The following is a 20659-nucleotide window of genomic DNA, read 5'->3' as shown; positions in this document are numbered from 1 at the left end:
GTGGCAAATATGCCATCGTATACTTTGCTATTTTAGAGATGGTTGTATGTACAATACATTGAAATAATTTTTTAATTTATTAGTTACAGAATTCGTTTGTATGCAGAACTAGAATCACGATTAAAAATATCTATAAATAATTCATTTTGTTCCATCTGTTCGACATGGAAAATAACACTTGTTTAAAAAATCTATTCTTAAAGAGTTAAGCTATTCGTATTTGTTGATAGTTTAAAAATCAAGTTTCACTTGACTGTTATACGCACATAGATTTTGTTCTCGAAATTGATAATAGAAATAAAATTTAAAAATTTCGTTCCAACGAAACATTACGTAACTATTTCTAGTATTATTGACGAGAATTTTTCTGTTATAATTACTTCCAATCAGTGGTATACATTTCGTATAGAAATAGTAACGGCTTCAGCGATCGATTGGAATGATCGAGTATTACTACTGGTGACGCAACACAACCAAGTTCACGATGTCAAATAATTAAGGGGAATGACACGGTTCGTTTGATTAAACGACTTGGATATTGATTGTTGTTTCGTTAGCTTTAGATCAACGTGAAACGAAGGGTGCTGTTTTCTTTGTCAAAGAACACGACAAGGGAACCGGTGTAATCAAACGAGTTACGCGTGTGCCATACAGCCAACGGTGCGATAATTGAAATGCTTCTCGTTAAACGTTCGTGAAACGTAAACGGCAATCATAGCGTGAGGAACGAAACGATTCATTTCTGCGAGGAAGTGTAGCAGAGTTGGAAAGTTATCGACCCTCTGCCACTTCTAACGTACGTTTTCTATTGATTTTAGAAGAGAGCTAACATCGTTTGGATTTAATATGACGAAATGGTCGTTATTAATTAGGGGGTATTCGTATTTTAATAACAAATCCTATAAATACTAACAATGGGACACAAGTACGCATTATCTCACAAGTACGTTTACATTCTCTGTGAAATCGAAGAGGCAGCATTCGATACTAGTCTACAGAGTGTATTCGTATATTTTATATTTAGAATCTATTCATATCAATCTTTGTTTAAAGATGTACAAATGATACATATGTCTAGTAATCCCTCATTATGTATGACATAACAGCCATCTATGTATACGTTACATTGGTAACTAGAATCTATTTATCCTTTCGACAAGTAATGTATAGTGCATATATACTACTTTTATTTTTATCATGTTTATATCTATTATTTTTAAATTTATTATTTAACAGATACATGTTTTATTTGTATATTTTTAAACATATGTCATATAAATAGTTTATAAATACTTGAATGAATATCGAATACGTAAATTATTAAGAAAATCGTTTGATACACGAGAATTCGAACTGAAAACTGACAAAGTATAGAGTAAACTCCATGAAATTCTTCTCTTTTTCTTGAGAAGACCAGACAACTTTTCGCTGAAACATTGCAGAAAAAAGTCAATAATTTAGTTTATTCTTAATACTGACAATACAAGCAATGATATTCACCTAGGAAAGGTTTCCGCCAAGCGTAAAGAGATGGTCATCTCTCGATATTATCCTTCAGTCGATAGTTGCTTCCGGTTAAATAATATCCACGTTGCACGTAGAGTGGCAGATAATTTTTTACGGCTGAAAGGAACGACGTGTCGGTGTGTAGCGGAATCCATTATTTACAGGAACGCCGTTAACGAATGTCGTTGAGCTAGGCGACCTCATTTTCGTAAACAGCATTGTAAGGGGCGGGGGTGGGGGGAAGGGCGGTATAAAAGATTCAACGGCAAGGAGACGAGCTTACCCCGTGGGTTAGGGGCATTCTCCGCCACCAGCGGAGTGACATATTTGCAGACAAAGCTGATTAACGTCCCTGGAAATGAAAAGCGCCGCTTAATCCCTCGAAGGGACAACGAATTCCTGGGGAAAGAAAAGCACTCCGCGGTTCACGGAGCACCGCGAAGCGTTCAACCGATAAGGGATGAGTTGTCGTGAATCGAAAATTGAATGCTGCCTCTTTAGAGCGTCCGACGACAGTACATTATTTTTTTCTTTTTCTTTTACCTCTTACTTCTTACACCAGGAACGCGGAACGTGTTTTTTGAATGAACATTCCGTCAAGAGCACTTTTCAAAGACACTCGGTGTTTTTGTATCGTCTCTCTGGTGAATGCCCTATTCTTCACTATTGGCTGGCTTGGTCGATGATTGGCAGTCGTATTCAAAATTTTCTCGGTGTTCGGTGTGCAGAATGCAACGGCTTTTACGGTTCTTTTTCGTCTAAAAAACATTCCTACCACCCACACCCCATCCGTTACTTTCCTAATGATTATCTACGTTGGTGTCTCTTTCTTGTGATCTTCTGTTGCTTCGATATCGCATGATTCCACGGTAAGTAGTATTTACTGCTGATCAAGTTTCTTGGTTTCTTTCGGATCTGAGTTTGTTTCTTTCATTTCATTTCAGTGTACTTCAATGTACTTCGTTTCAGTGTACTAAAAATTGGACAAATTTCACACGTCATCGTCAATTTTAAATGTCAAATCTCCTTCGTTTAATTTCAGACTACAGTAGAATCTCAATTATCCAAACTAATCGTCAAACACAGATGCTTCAAGATCTATATGTAATTTATCAACAAACATAAAAGTTTGACAACTTCATCCGTTCTCCGATTCAGTTTTTTAATCCTTCCAATTTCTCGACATGCACATTCTTCCTAAGCGTTTGATTTACTTTTCTCAAATCGCACGGCTACGTCAGAAGGGTTTGTAAAAGCTTCGAAATGGATAGCATTGTTATTTTTTTTTAGTTTTATTTTATTTTTACAGTGATATTTTTATTCTTCCTCCTATATGGTCAGTGGATGGGGAAGAGCGAAGGTAAGTAGAGAGCAGGAAAGCGCACTCGCTGTTGCGTTTAGAAAAAATTCTGAGCCTATAGCAAGGAGACGGAGAAGCAAAAGGGAACACACAACGGTGCGCAAGCGTGTTAACAACGCGCAACAGACATGATGTCAAGGGAATATGTTCGTTTTTGTTTCTTTTCTGAAACACGGTGGTTACAACTTGCGTCTTTATTGGTGCTGAATGGGGACATCAGAAAGTTGTAAGATTGGCTTGCTGCCTAAAGCCTCCATTGCACAGCAATCTAACTCAACTTGATTTCGGTCGAGACGGCGATGAATCTCAATTATGGCACATTATTAATTATTCTATTAATACATTTTAAAATAGAAGTTAAAATTTAGTAGAGCTAATTTAAAATATTCAACATTAAAAATGGTCATTTATAAGAAAATTAATTATTTTCCTTTCACAAAGGATACATTTCCTTATTTTATTTTTGTATTCCACTTTTTAAAATTATTTTCACATGTAACTTTCTTGCGCCACTGATAGAGATTTTGTGCAGTATACAATACGCTTCTAATAAAGAATAATTTATTCTAAAGTTTAAATTCTTTTGACTTACCGTTCTATGTTTGTTGAAACTTCACAAGGATTTGAATTTTTCGCAAACGCAATAGCAAATTTGTTCAGGCACATTACTTACCGTTCCTCTTGTCCCTCCACCTCCTTTACCAGAATTAATTCACAACATTGAGGAAAAGCAATAACGAGTGTAATGGCACGAGGGCTATTTACTATCCTCCTACTGCTCCATTTAATCATTCTAAGTTCCAGAATCCCAATAGTTATTGCCCACTTCACGTACTTTTCCCATTATATTCCCTTTGGAGTTATTTTATCGTTATTTTAATGGCGCTATTATCAATTAATTCCAAATTAGAGTTAATTATTCACAGAAACGTGCACTGTTCACCCCCTTTGGTTCTAGAGTTCCAATTTACTGCCTACTCTATCTATTTTTAAAATTTGTATTATTATTCTTATTTCTTCCTTCCTTGAGCAGAGTTTATTTCGTATATATCGTATCTATATTAAAAATATTATCTTTTACAGTATCGCAATAGTTATGAAATAATTACTCCATTGAATGTCCTTGATTTTTACACATATTTAATTATATAATCTCCTTTATTATAAGCAGCATTTGCTGCGATTCGCTTTGAAGTAAACAAATGACATCGTTTGGATAATTGGATGTTCAAATATTCGTTTGTTCGATAATTCGATGCTCAGCTGCAGTATTAACCCTTTGGGGTTGACGAGCACCGTACTGGGGACATAAGGAGGTGCTGGTTGGTACCATATGGGAACAAGTAGGGGTGGGATTATGCTAATCGAATTACTTCTAATTTGGAACGCGAGTTTCGAATTGAATAATTAAATTTCATGAAGGGAATTATTAAAAAGAACGAGTGTTTTAATTGATCAGAGAATAATTTAGTACAAACTGGCATTAAAGTTGAGAATATTCGCTCCATTATTGCCTAATTTGTACACCCATTACCATCGAATTTGACGAGTTCTAATAAATTTATTTTATAGGCAATTATATTTTGATAGCATTACTTTGCCTAATTAATTTCAAATTATAAGTATGATTAAAAATCATCCGAGGATGTCATATCAGTCATATTTCAAATATCATGTCAAAAATGTGTACGCCTCTACCCCGTACAGTGACGGTCGACGACAAAGAGTTAATTTCAAATGACAATACATTAAAAAATGTTGTATACAATTCTTATATTTGTTCTAATTCCTTGGTTCTCATATTTGTATGTTAAAAATTACTATTTACTTTGAGTAAATTGTATTTAATTTAAACTCTATGAAATTTAGATATTCAATTTATTTGTAATATACAAGCTTAATATTTTCAAGTATACGTTATATAGAATTGAACATGCAAAACTAGAAATTAATATTCGATTTTTATATTTATTATTTACGTACGTCATTACCCATCAGCAGTATTACAAATTCAGTTCGAAATGCTTCTTAGTTCATTTCCGCTGTTTTCCTCACAATGACATTGAAAACCAAATTTCGCGCGACGTTCGGGTCGTATCGCCGTTAAGAGCCGTTGATAAAATGCACCGTGTTGTATCAATCAATTTATTTCACTCACAATCAGTACTCGAGCGTAAATGGCCAGTTCCCCATTCATGCTCCGTGATTCGCATAAAATCAATAAATCATTCAGTTCGAGTAGTCACGGGTGAAACTATTTCCATGCAGCTGGTTAACCGTGCGGGAAACTGATGGAAACACAGAAACGGATATCACGATATATTCTTCCTGCAAGATGTGCAGTATTGATCCGGTTGTTTGTGAAAGAATGTTACACGAAATCTGCAGAGTGCACTGTATCTCGTTTGAATCCAGAGTTGAGCACACAGTTATTTCAAAATTAATTTAAGAACCATACAGCGAATTTAAATAAAAATAAATAAAAAAAGCCAATGAATTGATCGAAAACAAGCCAGATAACACGTTGTATATATTTAATCATTGCTCATTTTTCGAAATAGTTTTTTGTCAAAGACGTTTCAAATCTTTCTTCTTTAAAAAAAACTACCTTCTTTAATTATAGTTAGAAAAATATGAGACAATTGCCAGAATAATTCATGCGAATGTTAATTTTAATTGAAAAGGTGCCCAATTCTGCGAAAGAGGGAAATTATTTCCCGATATTTCAGAGCGCAAAATTTTTGACACAGTTCATTTAAAAGTTGTCCAGAAAGAGTGAAACGTTAATTTCGATGAAATGTCTGGTCGCCATTCAGAATTCCAAGTTTGAAACTAATTCGGCATACCTAACAACAAGGATACCGCAAATACCTTCTTTGTCTTCTTCAGCAACCTATTCCAAGGAGTGGAATACCATTCTTCGTATCTTTGAAAGCTGCATCGTTTCTGATTCATAAATTGTTCAGCGAAATGCTCGCTGAATTTTAGTAGGTGCAAAAGTTATATCTCTCGTGATTCTCAACGGGAAAATCCGACCGAAGTTCCCGATATCAAAGTTATTAAGTTTCATATTTATTATTCGATCGGCATCCTGTCAAGCCTCGTTATTAAAGAGTTATTATGTCGATCGCGTTGCAGAGAACGTTGTTGCTTGCAGCAGCTGCTTTTTAATTTTCCGAGTTTAACAAGGTGAAATTAATGTTTGGTATTTTGTCGCGTAACACGAATGCTTCCATTGCCTTGTTTGTTTTTGAAGGAAATTATTCTAGATGTATCTAATAATATCCGACGCTACAAATAACATAATTTCACAAAATATAAATTTAAAAGAGGAGGAAGTGGAGGTAATTGAATTTCTACACATATTTTATTTAGTCAAATAGGATACATGTGTTTACATATATCTCTAATAAAAGTAACTTATATATGTGTTACGACGTATGATCAAAGAACGAAACTCTCCTTTTCATGCAAACGTATAGTATTTTAAGATTCATTCAATTATGTCGATGGGCAACGCAGAGTCCACTTAGAGCGTTCGATGTAATTATGTTTAACGGCAACGCGTGGAAAGGGCGTCGCATAAATGCAAATTCTGATAACTTGAAATTTGGTTTGAATGAATACAGAGTGTTACACGACCGAGTATGGGCAGTGTCTGAGCCCAAAGGGGCAGCTCTACTTGAAGGTCGACAGCGAGGGTAAGCCTGACCTAACCTTTAATCATCGCTTCCGCAGGAGCCTTATATCATCATGCCATATGTATCACACACACTCACACACTCATATACGTACACTTATCACGTTTACACCGATTGTATTATGCTACATCTTAACCCGATCCGTGTGTCCCTCTCACGTTACTGTACTCTAGAAGCTGCCATTGCTTGCTTGCTTGCTTTTTCGTGTTCAGATTTCCAACCAAGAACCGTTAACAAGCCAGCTCGACATGCAAGCTGGAGATTCTCCCTAGAATTACTTCAGTGTTTTCATCGAACTTTCGAAACCATGCGATTTTAAGTCGAGACAATGCTTCCCGACGAAGACTACCCTCACCGGAACCTCCCTTACATCGTGTACACGTCTTTTCTCCATTACTTTCGATATCGATAGTTGTACAGGATGTTCCCAGCGATTATCCGTAGACAAATTGATCGGAAAATGTGGATGTTTTTATACGAAGCTTCGATTCCGAAAAAATCGGATGTGAAAATTGGAACTTTCTCAATCTTTCCTTTCTGTTATTTTGTTTACATAGACCACGTGGTGCGTTTGTTTTAGGAGCACAGGTGCAATTGTTTTTTCGAGCTATCGGAGGATCGAAAAGTGTTCGATTTTAATGAGGAAGAATGTAGAGATTCTTTTATCGTGTCTTATTTTTGAAGTATTGTAAATACTCGTGACAATTGTAGGAATAATTCAACTCTTCGTTAGTATCTTTGATCACGGTATTTTAAATTTTTTCAGTAATAAATAAAATTGTATGGTGTATAAGAAAAAACACTTTCTTTGATTAGAAATGTAGGATTTATTAGGGGTTGCATAAAGTTTGAAAAAAAATAAGTCTAATAAAATGAAACGAGGAAAATTTGTTCACACAGAAGAAAGCTGAGTCAAATAAATTGAAGTATAAATCATTATTGTATTTTTAATAAATACAAACAGAATTGCGCGTGTACACTCATACAAACCGAATGTACCACGTCGATTTGTAAATTAATGTAATTAATTTTTCCTTCTAGAGTACTTTTATAATCAGTATGTCTTCTGGTTAGATTGTATTTAAACCTTTGAAATTAAAACTTCACTCATGTGTTTGAATATCGATCATCTTGAAAACGAATCTTCGTCCTCCAAAATTTTATGTATTATTCTATGTATCTTCCTTCTATACATTTCCACGACTAATCTCTCTTTCCTCTAGTTGTTCCGCCCATTATGAGTATTCGATATTTAATGTTCCTATTTTCTACCTATATATATAGTTATCTCTACTAGTGGCATTACTGTACTGTTAAATTCCATTCACATTGATGTACCATTTTTTTTATCCATAAATGGAGTAGCTGCATATTTCAGTGTTAATCTGTTCACTAATATTATCGCGAGAGAAAGGGAATAATACATGTAGGAGTGAACTAGACTGTAGAGGAGGCTCGCGATCATTGAACATTGATATATTTAGAAAGTCTGTTGTCCTGCAGAAATGAAATACGTGCACGCAAATCTAATTATATTGCTATTTTTCATTGGTGTTATCGTTAAATCCTGGAGGTATTTGTATATGCCACTTAAGGAGAAATTTAATAATATACTGTCGTTTAAAATTAGTAATTTTTTCGCATTTGCATTCCCATCAAAGAAAGAATTTATATAACCTCTTGAATAATTTAATTATATTACATCGCAAGTGCATCACACATATATATCTGCATATCTTCTCGGTAGCTTTCCTGATTTCACAGAAATTAGCTTCAAGAAAAATCGGAGATCCCTCGACAACTGTCCTCGCCTCCACTACCATTTCTTACCAGCAATAAAAACAGCAATGTAATTATACACAGTTACTTGATTTCCACGAAACTACAGACTTTCTTTCACATATCACTCGCCAATCCTCCTTGTCATTGGCGCGACGGAGTCATCGGCAATGTCCAATAACAGAATCGTACCATAGCGATCCGGGAATGGCAAAACCCGGTGTCGATAATAGCGATTACGAGAGGCTTTATCTTCCAACGACGGAACATCGAAACCTCGATAACCATGTCGACCTGCCGAACATTCGATTGTCGAGGGGAGAGGGGTAGGCACGTTGTGGCAAAGAATCTTTTAGGAAATCGGTTGCTCCATCCCCCGAGCTCCCTGACCCGTGCTAATTCGATTCACCTATGTAACGACACAAGCACAGGTCGGTCTTTCTCTACGAATAACGGCGACGACGATAAGGTTCCTTATCGTTGACGACGGCTAGATGCCGAGCACTGCCCGATATCACCCCCGATAACGATCCTATTCCTATTTGTCTGTGTTCTTTCGATAGGACCGACGTCCACGGGCTGCAATTTCCCTTTCGAGGACCTGACCGACGCCGAGGATTCGCTAGTGAGCGACACGGAAGACAATATCGGTACTCGTATGCCTGCCACACTCGCATAACAACGTGAACCTCGGGGGTAGACACGAGACGGGGCTTCGATTTACCCCATCGCGAACGTTATTGCCCCCTCGCGAATTACCTCGGTCGGGCGACACGCGGAAGAGTGACGTGCTCGATACGTCGCTGCTGAAAAAAACTACCATCGAATGGAGTTACTCGCATTAATGCTTTTCCGCATTGAGACTATACTATATGAAATTGGAGATATTTAAGGGTTCCTTTTATTGTAATGTATAGCAAAAACAAATATTACACCTAAAAGTAATAAATAATTTACAATAACCGAAATGGCCTTTTTCTAAGGACATAATGTAGATTCATAATATCATAGGCAAAAAAACCACTCCTTCGCTGTTTATATACTAATATATTATACGTATATATATATATATATACTAATATTTCTTTTTATAAGAACGCGACTCTTCCACTTACAGAAATGTCTATGGCTTCTCTATTCTATCTATGTATCTCTGTGAAAAAATCGAACGAATAATATATTGCAAGTTATCCCGTTCCTGCAAGTAACCCCATTTGACTGTATCATTCTGGTTTTTTACGACCTTCGTCTCCGGAATTCGGCAGCGACATCCTATCGGCACGCACATCCTCGGGCTTTGTGACCATTGAGGTGTATCGATCGTACGTGTTGTTTTCGATGCAATGATACGCACAAGTCGTTCTACCCCCGTGTCGTTCGGTCATGTCAGCTTCAGACGAACACGTAGTGTCTGTGTAGACACTCCACTAGACCTACGTGCCGGTAGTTTGTTCCTGTAAAATCGTTGTGCAGGCTCGCGTAGTGACACGTACACGTTCTGTCGTCGAGCTAATATCCGAAGAATGAGACAGAGAGCCCCGTATTGTCTATTTTTTTTTGTTTTTGTTTTTTTTTTTTTTAATTTGGTTTGTCTCCCTCCTACGTCGTCGTTTCTTTCTTTTTGTAGCGAATGAATCGAGTATTGCTTCGTCACTGTAGGGATTCGACGACTGAAGGGTTCGTTACGTGTGTTATCTGTGTATTACAGACGAGATTCTTCGGTTTTAGGTGAATATTTTATGTCGGCTGTATCGAAACGTGTGGGCATAACCGGGACTGGGATTAAGGGATTAGCTTAAGATACCACAGGTTCAGGTTACGGATTTTAATAGCCACGTGAAGGGTATATGGCGCGAGTTTGGCCAATAGTAGGGCTAAATAATAATTTTTCATTGTTTATTCATATTATTTTTATTTAAAAGGAATGCTTTATGTTCAAAGAAGAATAAAACAGCTTCAACTGATAAATCAAAGTTTAGCAAATGGAAGGTTGTATAAAAATGAAGTGATGCTAACAACGCGCAAGGATCCATGGGGACTGAGTGTTCCCGTTACACGAGAAGTAAATGAACTATGCAAACGATAATATTACAGACTCAAAATCAACTAAGAGTTACGAGAGTATCAAGTAGGCCAACTCGGTACAATAACCCATTTCTCTGCAATAAGGGGGAATAATTTCTCCTGGGTCCTCGGGACCCAAGGGTACCGAATACAGGTTAAATGGTTACCAATTATTCCTTCCCATACTCTAAGTTGACGCTGGCATCATGCTTGTTCGTCCCAATAATAGGCATAGTGATCGTTCTATAGCCCGATTTTGTTTAATTGAACTGGTTAGGAAACATTATTGAATCTAGACTATTCTGGTTAGACAGTTCTGTTAAACAACCATGTGCAGAATGACGTAAATGATGAGAAAGTCTTTGAATCATTTGCATGTGGTATGGTTACAGCTATTCATTATGCAGTATTCTGCAAACAGTGTTCCAGATTCTACATTCTATGTGACGCTATGCCTAGAAAAGCTATCACTATTTTCATCGCTTTCGCAAGCTCAATTCTCTTCTGGTGTTATTCCCATACGTTTCGATACACCCTGAATCTGGATGCATCATACATACTTGAATAAAATCTATCGAATGTAAGTAAATAAATACTAATTTATCTAATATTTTGCGGATTCATTTATTTACACCATTTAGAAACGTGTAGATGGAAGTGTACGTAAGTCAAAATGCACTTTTTTAAATCAAAATAAGATGTACATTGTTGATACAATTGTAAAGGGAAAGTTTGTCAGTTCATTTGGAACTTTTCTTGTGCGTAAGAAACCCTTCACAAAATTTTACTTTTTTTTAATCAGTTTGCGTTCAGAAATTGCCCGATTGTGGGGCTTATTGGTGTCGTCATTGTTCGTAGCGGTAGACTAGCCTGTCTCTGTGTGTCCGCCTCTCTGTATGTATTTGTGTTTGTCTATCGTTTATTGTCTGTGACGGATCAGTCATCATCAGTATCTTCAGTCAATTTTCAAAACTACTTCGAACACACGAAAAACGCAAATGTGACATGTACAAACACATACAAACAAATTCAGGTGTATTCATGAATCAATTAATTTCTAAACAGTAACTTTCTGTAACGAAGTAAACAGCTAGCTATCATTGAAGAATCTTCGAAATTACGAAAGTATAAACATGTTGTAGGTATCAAAAATGTTCTATTCGATAGAGAATAGTTAGATACAGAATAGGTGAATGCCTTTTAAAATTTATCCTTAAAAGAAATGAAATAAAATATTAGTTACTTCAGAGTAATTCATAACAAATGAATGCGATGATACATTTTTCGAGAATTTTTTTGTCCAGAATTAGGTCGAGCAAATAAATGTATGAAATCATTCCGTACAAACATTATGGGGTTTATGTAGAAAACCAATATCGCTGCAGTATCATATTAATTTAAACGATATCGTGAATAAACTCGTTAACTTTTGTTCACATTTAACACTAAAATATAATAAAAATAACAAAGAATAATATATTGAAATTCCCTCAGTATATTACGGTACACGAAATATACATGAGCGATTTTAATATCATACACCATTAACTACTACATAGCTTCATGAACTAATAATTTTGCAAACTTTCTGCTCTTCCATAATTATACGTTGCTCGCTAAAATTTAACGCAGCGGTAGTTTCCACTATATGACAGTTATTTATGCTACGTGGTGAGTGCTTCGTCAATTTTTTAACAGACATTAGGTGACGAAGGGGTTGTACAACTATATTTTGCACCTGCAAAAGTGAAAGAAGACAAGTTTAATATTATCTACGTGCAAAACGAGTGATCGTGGTGGTACCTCGAAATGAAAAATTAATAAGAAAGCCGAGTGTATCGTGTAGACTGGATTAAAAATATATGACCATATAAATAGTCACAGAAATTCATTAATTGACACTATTTTGCAATCTGTACTATGCATGTATGTTACACCTTGCACAATGTCTTTAGTCTCCTGCTGTTTTGGATATTATATGTATACCTTGAGGATATTTTCTTCACACTCGTCTCACATATTAATTTCAGTTTTCTTCACATTCTTAATGTTTATTCATATATTATAAGCTCGACCTTTCCTTCAATGTTTTTTTCATTTGTTATGCTTTATATTTCCTACTGTATGCGTATGATAATTTTGACCTACTTTTATGCATTTTTACATTACTTTTAATAGGTACCTGGACTGGGTCTTATTTCATTTCCAATGCTGTTTTCTATTTTCCATTCTTATTATAAACGGAGCATATTTTTCTCCTGCGTTTGCATTTGCTTTTTTATTTACGCCGCTCTATACTAAAGGACTGATCAGAATATTTGATATGCATTATAAATGTGCAACCAGTTCTATGTTTCTAATTATATTCTTTACATGCATTGTGCATATTGTATACGTGGTGATTCGTTAGAAACAGAAGATCTGCTTGTGTTTTTCGTCGCGAAGAATGGAACAAAAATATTCAAGACGAGGATTGATTGATTTTTTGAGGTGGGTAGGTTCGAAATATAATTTCAAAAATCAAGTCAACGGTAAATCAAGTCATGCGCGTGGAGTTTGTTTAAAATAAATCCAAGAAACAATGATACATATATGTTTTACTGTTTAATTATTTAACGTTTCACAGTCACGATAATATATGACATTATTATTCTACTTAACATTATCAATGAGATATGACTATATTATAACATCTGTTTCTGGTAGATCACTCTGTATAAATAATATTATAGTTCATAATATATGTATAATACTTTATATACTATCTAATTAATGTAATTAATACATAATACTATGATGACGTTATTATCATTTACCACATAAAAAAAAAACATAGGTAGTCACTACAAGCATTTCTATTCCGAATGATAGATAATAAACTAATAAATATTATTCAAAATAACAATCTTCGTACTGGTTATCTGCATCTTCAATTTCAGTTTTTGTCTCACAAGCATTGGACGTAATTTTATTTACCATAAAAATATTTTGCGCGTTTATGCCATTTTTGCTTTTAGCCTCGTTCACTCATTTCGTTCATCTTATTATGCTTCATGTCCCGTTTCTTGCAACTCTGACTGGCCCCTTCCACGTTTATATACATATATAAATATTCGAATCATTAATGCGCAATAAATCCACGTATCATACGTACATATATTTATATTTATATTCAGTGCTCGTACAGTGTTGCTAGATGCGCCAATGCGTTCTTTTTTCACTGAATGTTCCATCCGTCTCGCATATATACATATCCACACATTCGATCGTTGGCATTGTACACATATATTCAGCTCGATCCAGTCGATCCACTTATCGTCTACGAGAATACTAACTTCATTTTTAATATGGAAAAAAAAGGAGTTTTCAAATTAGAAAGAATTAAAATTCACTGAAACATGATACGGTCTCCGTTGCCGAGTCGTTGATAACGCGAGCAGTTTGGAACTTCTCGTTCGTAACTCGCTGAACTGACGAAGCTTTCGAGCCCCGCGTTGAAAGTTTCGTCGAACGTGACGATCGACTGCGAACTCTCGAAGCAATCACTGACACCTCTGCTTCAACTTTGCTCGACGGGACGATTGTTGTACGCGCACCTGATGATGCTGTTGGTCGTCCAGGTCGCGTGGGATGTCCACACTTCATGGCACCGGAAGTGATCCAGCGCAGACAGTACGGGAAGCCTGGTGACGTCTGGGCAGCGGGTGTTATGCTTCATATACTGCTCACTGGCACGCTACCTTTCGTGGGTTCCCGAGATCGGCTGCGGGAAGCCATTTGCAGAGGACGAGTGCAGGTAGGAGTCTACGAGATTTGGCAGCCTTTCTTTATTAGAACGTTAACCCTTTCACAGTCCAGTTCGTCGTAGGACAAGATCTAACGTACGTTGTTCATGTCAGAATAGGTATGCATTGTGATTGTCGTGTTTAAAGCAATTATTACAGTGCACATCATGTAAACAAATGTACTTCGTTTATTTAATAGACTTTGGAGACAACGTGCTTCTGTATGGGTTATTATTTGATACATTTATCGAGCTTCAAGCTATGCCAGTACGAAAATGTTAGACATATTTTATGTAGATACTTTAATATATGAAAATTGAAAAATTTATTTCTGCTTTTACGCTATTTTTCTTTCTCTTAGCTCAAAGAGAACAAGCATACAATTTTGTATCGATTGCTTGTTAATATCATGTGAGTTTGTAAATTTTAATTATGAACGACCCAAAGCATAATTCATTATTGTTTAATGAACACTGTTAATCTATATCTTCTTCGATATAAAATATTAATCATATACAGGCATTTAAAAATATAAAAGTAGAAGAGTTGATTCATGGTTTTATTATAATTTTATATTACATGCTTGTCAGTATTACGTGAATCCATGAATATTAATTTACATTCAAGCACGTTACCTACAACATCGAAAATTTAATCTTATAACCAATTCGGATGGGATTTATCGTTTGCATTCAAACATTAATATTTGTATTAATGATATATTAATAATAGCCACACTTTATTTTGATAAACGATCTAAAAATGACAGGTAGTAAATCGAGTAGCAGGGTAGGTAAAGTTGTATTGGTATTTTCATAACTCTTACAATGTCTAAACTGTAATATAAGTTTCAGACGCAACGATTTATGATACTATGTGTCGATACAGCAAGCTGCAATAACACAGCTCAGAGCTTAGATCTTTTATCGCCGAAATAATGTAGGTTTCATTCGTTTTGAGGATTAAAAAGCAATTCACGTCTTTCAAACTACTTTTCTTCATTTCATACCACTGTGAAAGGGTTGAGTAAACTTCACTAATTCGTGTCTGTATTAGATCTACTCGAGTATAGTGTTGGCTTGCTAACTGTTGCGGTTTCCGGCTCATTAGTTGCGCATACTCATCTCCACCATCTCGCCATTCCATTCCTACAGTTGCCTAAGAGCAGAGATAGCCTAAATTCTTGTCTATTATAAATATTTTATTTCACTCTTCTTAAATCTTCTTCTTCTCAATTAGATAGGTTTGTCAGCTAGATTTTTTTCATATATATATAGACCGTAAATTCGGGAGAAGAGAATATCACATGTTTGTCAACTGTGACATTATCGTTAATTATCGGCTTTGTTTATTATAATGTATATATTTATTCTACCCAGGACAGAGGCTGAACTTTCACATACAATAAACTTTATCGAATACATTCCACTCTTGAGGCACAGCAATAGCCTTCAAACACAACTTCCATTTTCGTTAATTAAATTGAGTATCATAAATTATATAATATATTATGAGAACTTTAAATTGACGAAAGAAGTCAAAATATAAATTGACAAGTGTGTTAATTTCTTTTACAATATATGAACAAAATTTCGATTCGTCGTTTGGGTAGTAATTGTTACAGTAGCCAATTCTGCTCGAGTGATCCATAACGTAAAGCGCGGTTCGTTTTCTCTTACTACTCCAGCATATCTACTGGATATCCTTTTGTTTGCGGCGAGTAATGAGAAATTTCTTGAAATTTACAGATGGAAACGCCACTGTGGGATTGCATTAGCGAACCAGCAAAGGATCTCATACAGAGGATGCTCACGACAGACGTAAATCACAGGATCACCATACAAGAAGTCCTCAACCATAAATGGCTTAGAGTGAGTCACGTTTCGTTAAATGTCGTCCAGGACTGAATCCAACATTTATTTCCTCCATGGTTTCATAACGCTTTGCTATCAGAACCTGCGAAGAATGGATATCTGTACTTTTTAAATTTAATTTCAACTTCCAACTCATTCGTTGCGAGAGTTCAAAAGTTTCTTGGACCTGGTTAAATAAACCACCGAGTTCCGATTGAAGCATTCGAGTTGAGAGATACCTCTAGCTCTTATACGATGTTTCATTTAAAGAACAATTCGGACGCAATAAAAGTTTTCCAACGAAATCAAAAGGATCAATAAATTTCCAAATTTTAGAAACCACGCTACAATTTCAACATCGAGGTACTAAAATGTAGATTCTCAAAGTGGGACTAATAAAAAACTGAAATTTATTCGAATAATATTTATGTCATTCTGCTATGCCACACGTGCGACAGAAATGAATGAAAGTATAACGAGACGAGATTTAAGGCAAAGATAATTCGCGCTGCATCTAGTACGTTCAGCATCTCCGTACGTTCGAGCCGATCATGCTAGCAACTTCTATTTAGCAGATGCCACAGGCGTATCTGCTTCTTTTTATATCGTATCAGGCTTTCGATAAACGGCCTCATTTTCTGTTATTATATCCGGCGAATGTGCGTGCGCATGTGCGGGGCATATGGTGCAATAAAGTGAGAATATACCTATGTGATACGACGGTTAGCCAGTGACCTAAGGTAGTGAAGCTTGGAATCACCCCATGTATCGATGCAATACACGTGCAACTGGGCTATCGATCGCTATAGCAGGGGCAAAGTTCCATCGGTTAATGAAAATAACTGTAGCCGTGTATATTTTTCCTCTGCGCTAGTTACAGTTTTTTGAACGCGGCTGCACGTTCTCTGTACCCCCTAAGAACTTCATAGAAACTCGCATAATGGCCGTTTCTTTTCCATTCAGAAGAAATTGTCTGGCACTGGCTCTCCATAACAGATCCGTTTTTAATGATCTCTTCCGACGACGGACGTACTCTATGCGCCCGATAAAATATCACGATCTCCATTTTTCTGCGAATTTTGATCAATGAGTACCGTTGGTTCATCGGAGGGAAAAATATAAATCAAAAGTCAAGAGGTATTAACGTTCTTCGAATCGGCGAACGGAAAAATTTCGCAGATATTACTTTCATGAAATATCTGTACGGGATGTGTGTAGGGTATTGTTCGAGTAACGAGATGCTTATATGATTTATTGCGTAACTGATACGTTTTTAATGATCGTTTTTGACGAGTGTATGTATTCTGTGTTTATAATCTCTGATTTGCCCGTGGAAAATTTTGCAATTCTGAACTCTTGGTTTCAGTCACCTTCTGGCTAAAGTACGAATTATATATAATTATAAAAATACCATATTATTAATGAAGTAAATCTGTTAAATAAGATTTACAGATTTCAAATATTGAAATCAGGAATAAATAATCATTAATACTCCATGTTTTCCTTTATTTTATTTTGGAGATCTCTTTAAACTAGAAAATTTATTTTAGCCGCCCAACATATTAGGGTAGTAGCATTTTCATACCTTTACTGATATTGTATTTCCTTGTGCAGTTATAGTATAATTTACGCTCGAATCTAAAGCTGACAGTAGTCGAAACTTGTAACAAACATTGGACTCTGAAAAATTAATTCGGTTCTATTAATCTGCAAGCTTCCAACAGTGAATATTACCGATAAACATAAGAATTTGTTTGATTCAGAAAACGAACACGAAATTATGAAGAATTTCTGTATTATGGCTTAATTTGAATATTGATTTATTGCATAGCAGCTTGAGAAGAATTCCATATCATAGCTCGTAGCGTCGTTGGATTCGGATGCGTGCCTGCTAAACAAGTTCTGTTGCACTTGCAGGATCGTGACAAGGGCGTGGCGCGAATACACTTAAGCGAAACTATAGAGGAGCTCAAGAAATTCAATGCCAGACGAAAATTGAAGGAAGCCGTGAAAGCGTCGGTTTCGTCGCAGAAGTGGCACGTCGGGTATTCGGAAGTAAATGGCGACAGTTTTTTGGACTCCGGAGACGAGGAAATCATGACCACAGGTAAGAATAAAGTTTAAACCACTTGCCTCGTGGTAGATGGGAAAAGTTTAGGAAGCGTGGAGTTAACAGAATGGGCGTCTGATAGCAAACAGTTTATCGCGGTGAAAATGTGAATAAACCGAATTTAAATGTTCTTAAAGTAGCTTAATGCATCGCTCATGATTTTATAAAACTCTGTAGGTATTGTTATGAGACTGAAAATTACTTTGCTTGCGGCATGCAAATTATCTTTTTGTTTAATATTGTTTCAGTCGATGTATTCTACAAGTCAGTTTATATCTAACAATTTTTAAAGTACATTATTGTATATAAGAACCTAAGTTGTACATTAGAGAAAGTGTTTTATAGTGGAAAACGTTCATTATCGAAATTTTGTTTAAAAAGATTATTAGGTTCAGTGTATCTATGGTTATTACATGAATGTAAAATTATTTTCTAGGTGCTGTAGCTGACATTTTGGACTCTTTGGACGACATCGAGGTACTTCAAGAGAGTGGAAGACTGACGCGTAGTGAAATACTGAATGCGGTTGATGATTATCGCCTTCGAGCGACTTTAGAGGTACGAGCATTTTGAGAGTCGTCAGTGACTTCTTCTCAAGCTCTTCATAACGACTTTCTATTAAATATACGTATATTAGGCATGGTAAGCAGTATACGAAATGCATCTTCTAAATGTGCTCCCATCTTCTGCAATTCTCATTTTCGTCGATATATTCGAAGTGTTTTATTTTGTTTAAAAGTAACACGCGTGACAAATTAAATAAGTTCCCTAGATTTATTTAGACGACCTTCTATAGGCTTTTAAAAATGATCAGACGACTAACTATACGTTTCGTCTGAAGCCACAGGGATCTTATTAAACTTGACGAACTACAGATTCTTCTATTCAGTATTTCCGTTTCTAGTGATATTCAATTACACGAATGAAGATTCTCAAGCCTTATGACTTCAACTACATTAAGTAGTTTCGTAAAAATTTAAATCATATCCTCCCTCTCCGGAAGTCATAGCTACCATCACCGAAGACACGTCGATAACATACCGACGCAACATCAAATTCCACGTTAGCTACTAACGTTAGCTACTGACTTTCGAAAATTCCAAATTACCCAAAATTCATAATCCGTAAGTCCTCGCATTATGCACTGAAATATAATCATTAGAAATATGAATTTTTCTTATTAAAATCACTTTGACTTTCCGTTTTCCATCAAGATTGACTGACTGGCGGTCGATGCAATGGCCTCGGTTAAAGAGGGCGCCATCGGTGGTTTCCGCTACCCTCTCGAGGTCGTTTTTCTTTCCGCCGTTCAGATCTCACCCCTTCCGTCTTTCATTATGTTTATATCCCGTGGGAAGAGGTGCGCTCTCATTTTTCCGACGAAAAGGGCGCAAGCGCTCGCCCCTCGCCTACCAAGATGGCTGACGCGATGTTGTCGTAAACAAAATGCCAGGGAAGATCGCGGGGCCGCCGAATCGCGTCTTTGAATGGATAGATGTGTCACGTGCATCCTCTTTGTGTTTGCTAAAGGGCCACGTGGGCTAACCCACGCTGTTAGGCATATGGCAGACAGGTTATGGCGTAATCTGCCTTGAACGGAGATGCGCCTCTGCCAATTGATATTCTTCGGCGAGGCCGAACTGGCCGGTGACCTCCTTGAAATTGCAGGTCTCCTGGTAAGTAAATCGGCCACGTGCAGAACCAAGGACCCCTGCTATTGGGTTTCCTTCCCATTTGTACCAAATACAATAGTACACCCATAAACTAAGCACTCAATAAATAAATGAAATTGAAATGGGTTTCCTTCTGTTGCCAGCAATGTATTGAAGAGATGCAGATCTCTTGCAGAGCTCACATCTCCCATGGATCTAATTATAATAGATAGTCAAACTTGATACTTGTTGAAAAATAATATTACAGGCATTTAGGAATTAGATAACTTTGTCCAGGGCTTTGAAGATTGGGGTAATATGACCCAAACCGGTTCCTATAGGTAGTTGGTTTTTTTTTTAAATGTCTTTGTATATAAGATCGAGGAGCATAAGTTGTGAACCTCTGCTGCACACTGACAGAGCTTGGCTAGACACCATTTTAAATACAAACTACCTGTGCTTGTGTTGTGTTCTTGTGCCACACACGAATCACAGTGACATGATGAGACATCTGAGGGGTTAGCGACGAACTAACGCGTTTTATGAATACGATGCATGGCTGGTCGGTTCGGTAATTGAGTTAGCAGAAAATGGGAGAATATAAATTTCGTTTTATTTCGAATTCTTTCGAACACCTTTCGAGTGTTTCTGTGCCTTATTACATATTAATTTTATGTGTTTTAGAAACTATGCGTCTATTCTACCTTGTATAGATTATCCCATTCTGTGTCTAACGTATCTTTTATTTATTACCTATTGAAACTGTATTTCAGAATATAAATTAATTAATCGAGTGTTTAAAAAAAAGAATGTACAGAGAGTTTAAGAGTGTATAAGCTAAGGGTGTTG

General features: G+C 36.2%; 1 protein-coding gene across 9 annotated transcripts in view; it reads left to right on the top strand.

Annotated features, from left to right (window-relative positions):
• Positions 1-20659, top strand: part of LOC128885914 (peripheral plasma membrane protein CASK) — a 244341-nt gene that overhangs the window by 27036 nt on the left and 196646 nt on the right. For 7 of the 9 annotated variants that reach the window (XM_054140288.1, XM_054140285.1, XM_054140286.1 and 4 more), the window contains exons 6-10: positions 8910-8996; positions 14031-14206; positions 15944-16066; positions 17966-18155; positions 18595-18716. In XM_054140288.1, coding sequence (XP_053996263.1) covers positions 8910-8996; positions 14031-14206; positions 15944-16066; positions 17966-18155; positions 18595-18716 — 698 coding nt within the window. Of the gene's footprint in view, positions 1-6495; positions 6568-8909; positions 8997-14030; positions 14207-15943; positions 16067-17965; positions 18156-18594; positions 18717-20659 lie in introns of all 9 variants that reach the window. The other 2 variants (XM_054140287.1, XM_054140292.1) reach the window with 2 other exon arrangements.

The sequence above is a fragment of the Hylaeus anthracinus genome, unplaced genomic scaffold (genome assembly GCF_026225885.1).
Source record: "Hylaeus anthracinus isolate JK02 unplaced genomic scaffold, UHH_iyHylAnth1.0_haploid 11982, whole genome shotgun sequence".
Lineage (NCBI taxonomy): Eukaryota > Metazoa > Arthropoda > Insecta > Hymenoptera > Colletidae > Hylaeus > Hylaeus anthracinus.
The sequence above is the reverse complement of the archived record's forward strand: the minus strand, read 5'-3'. Positions and strand labels throughout refer to the sequence as shown.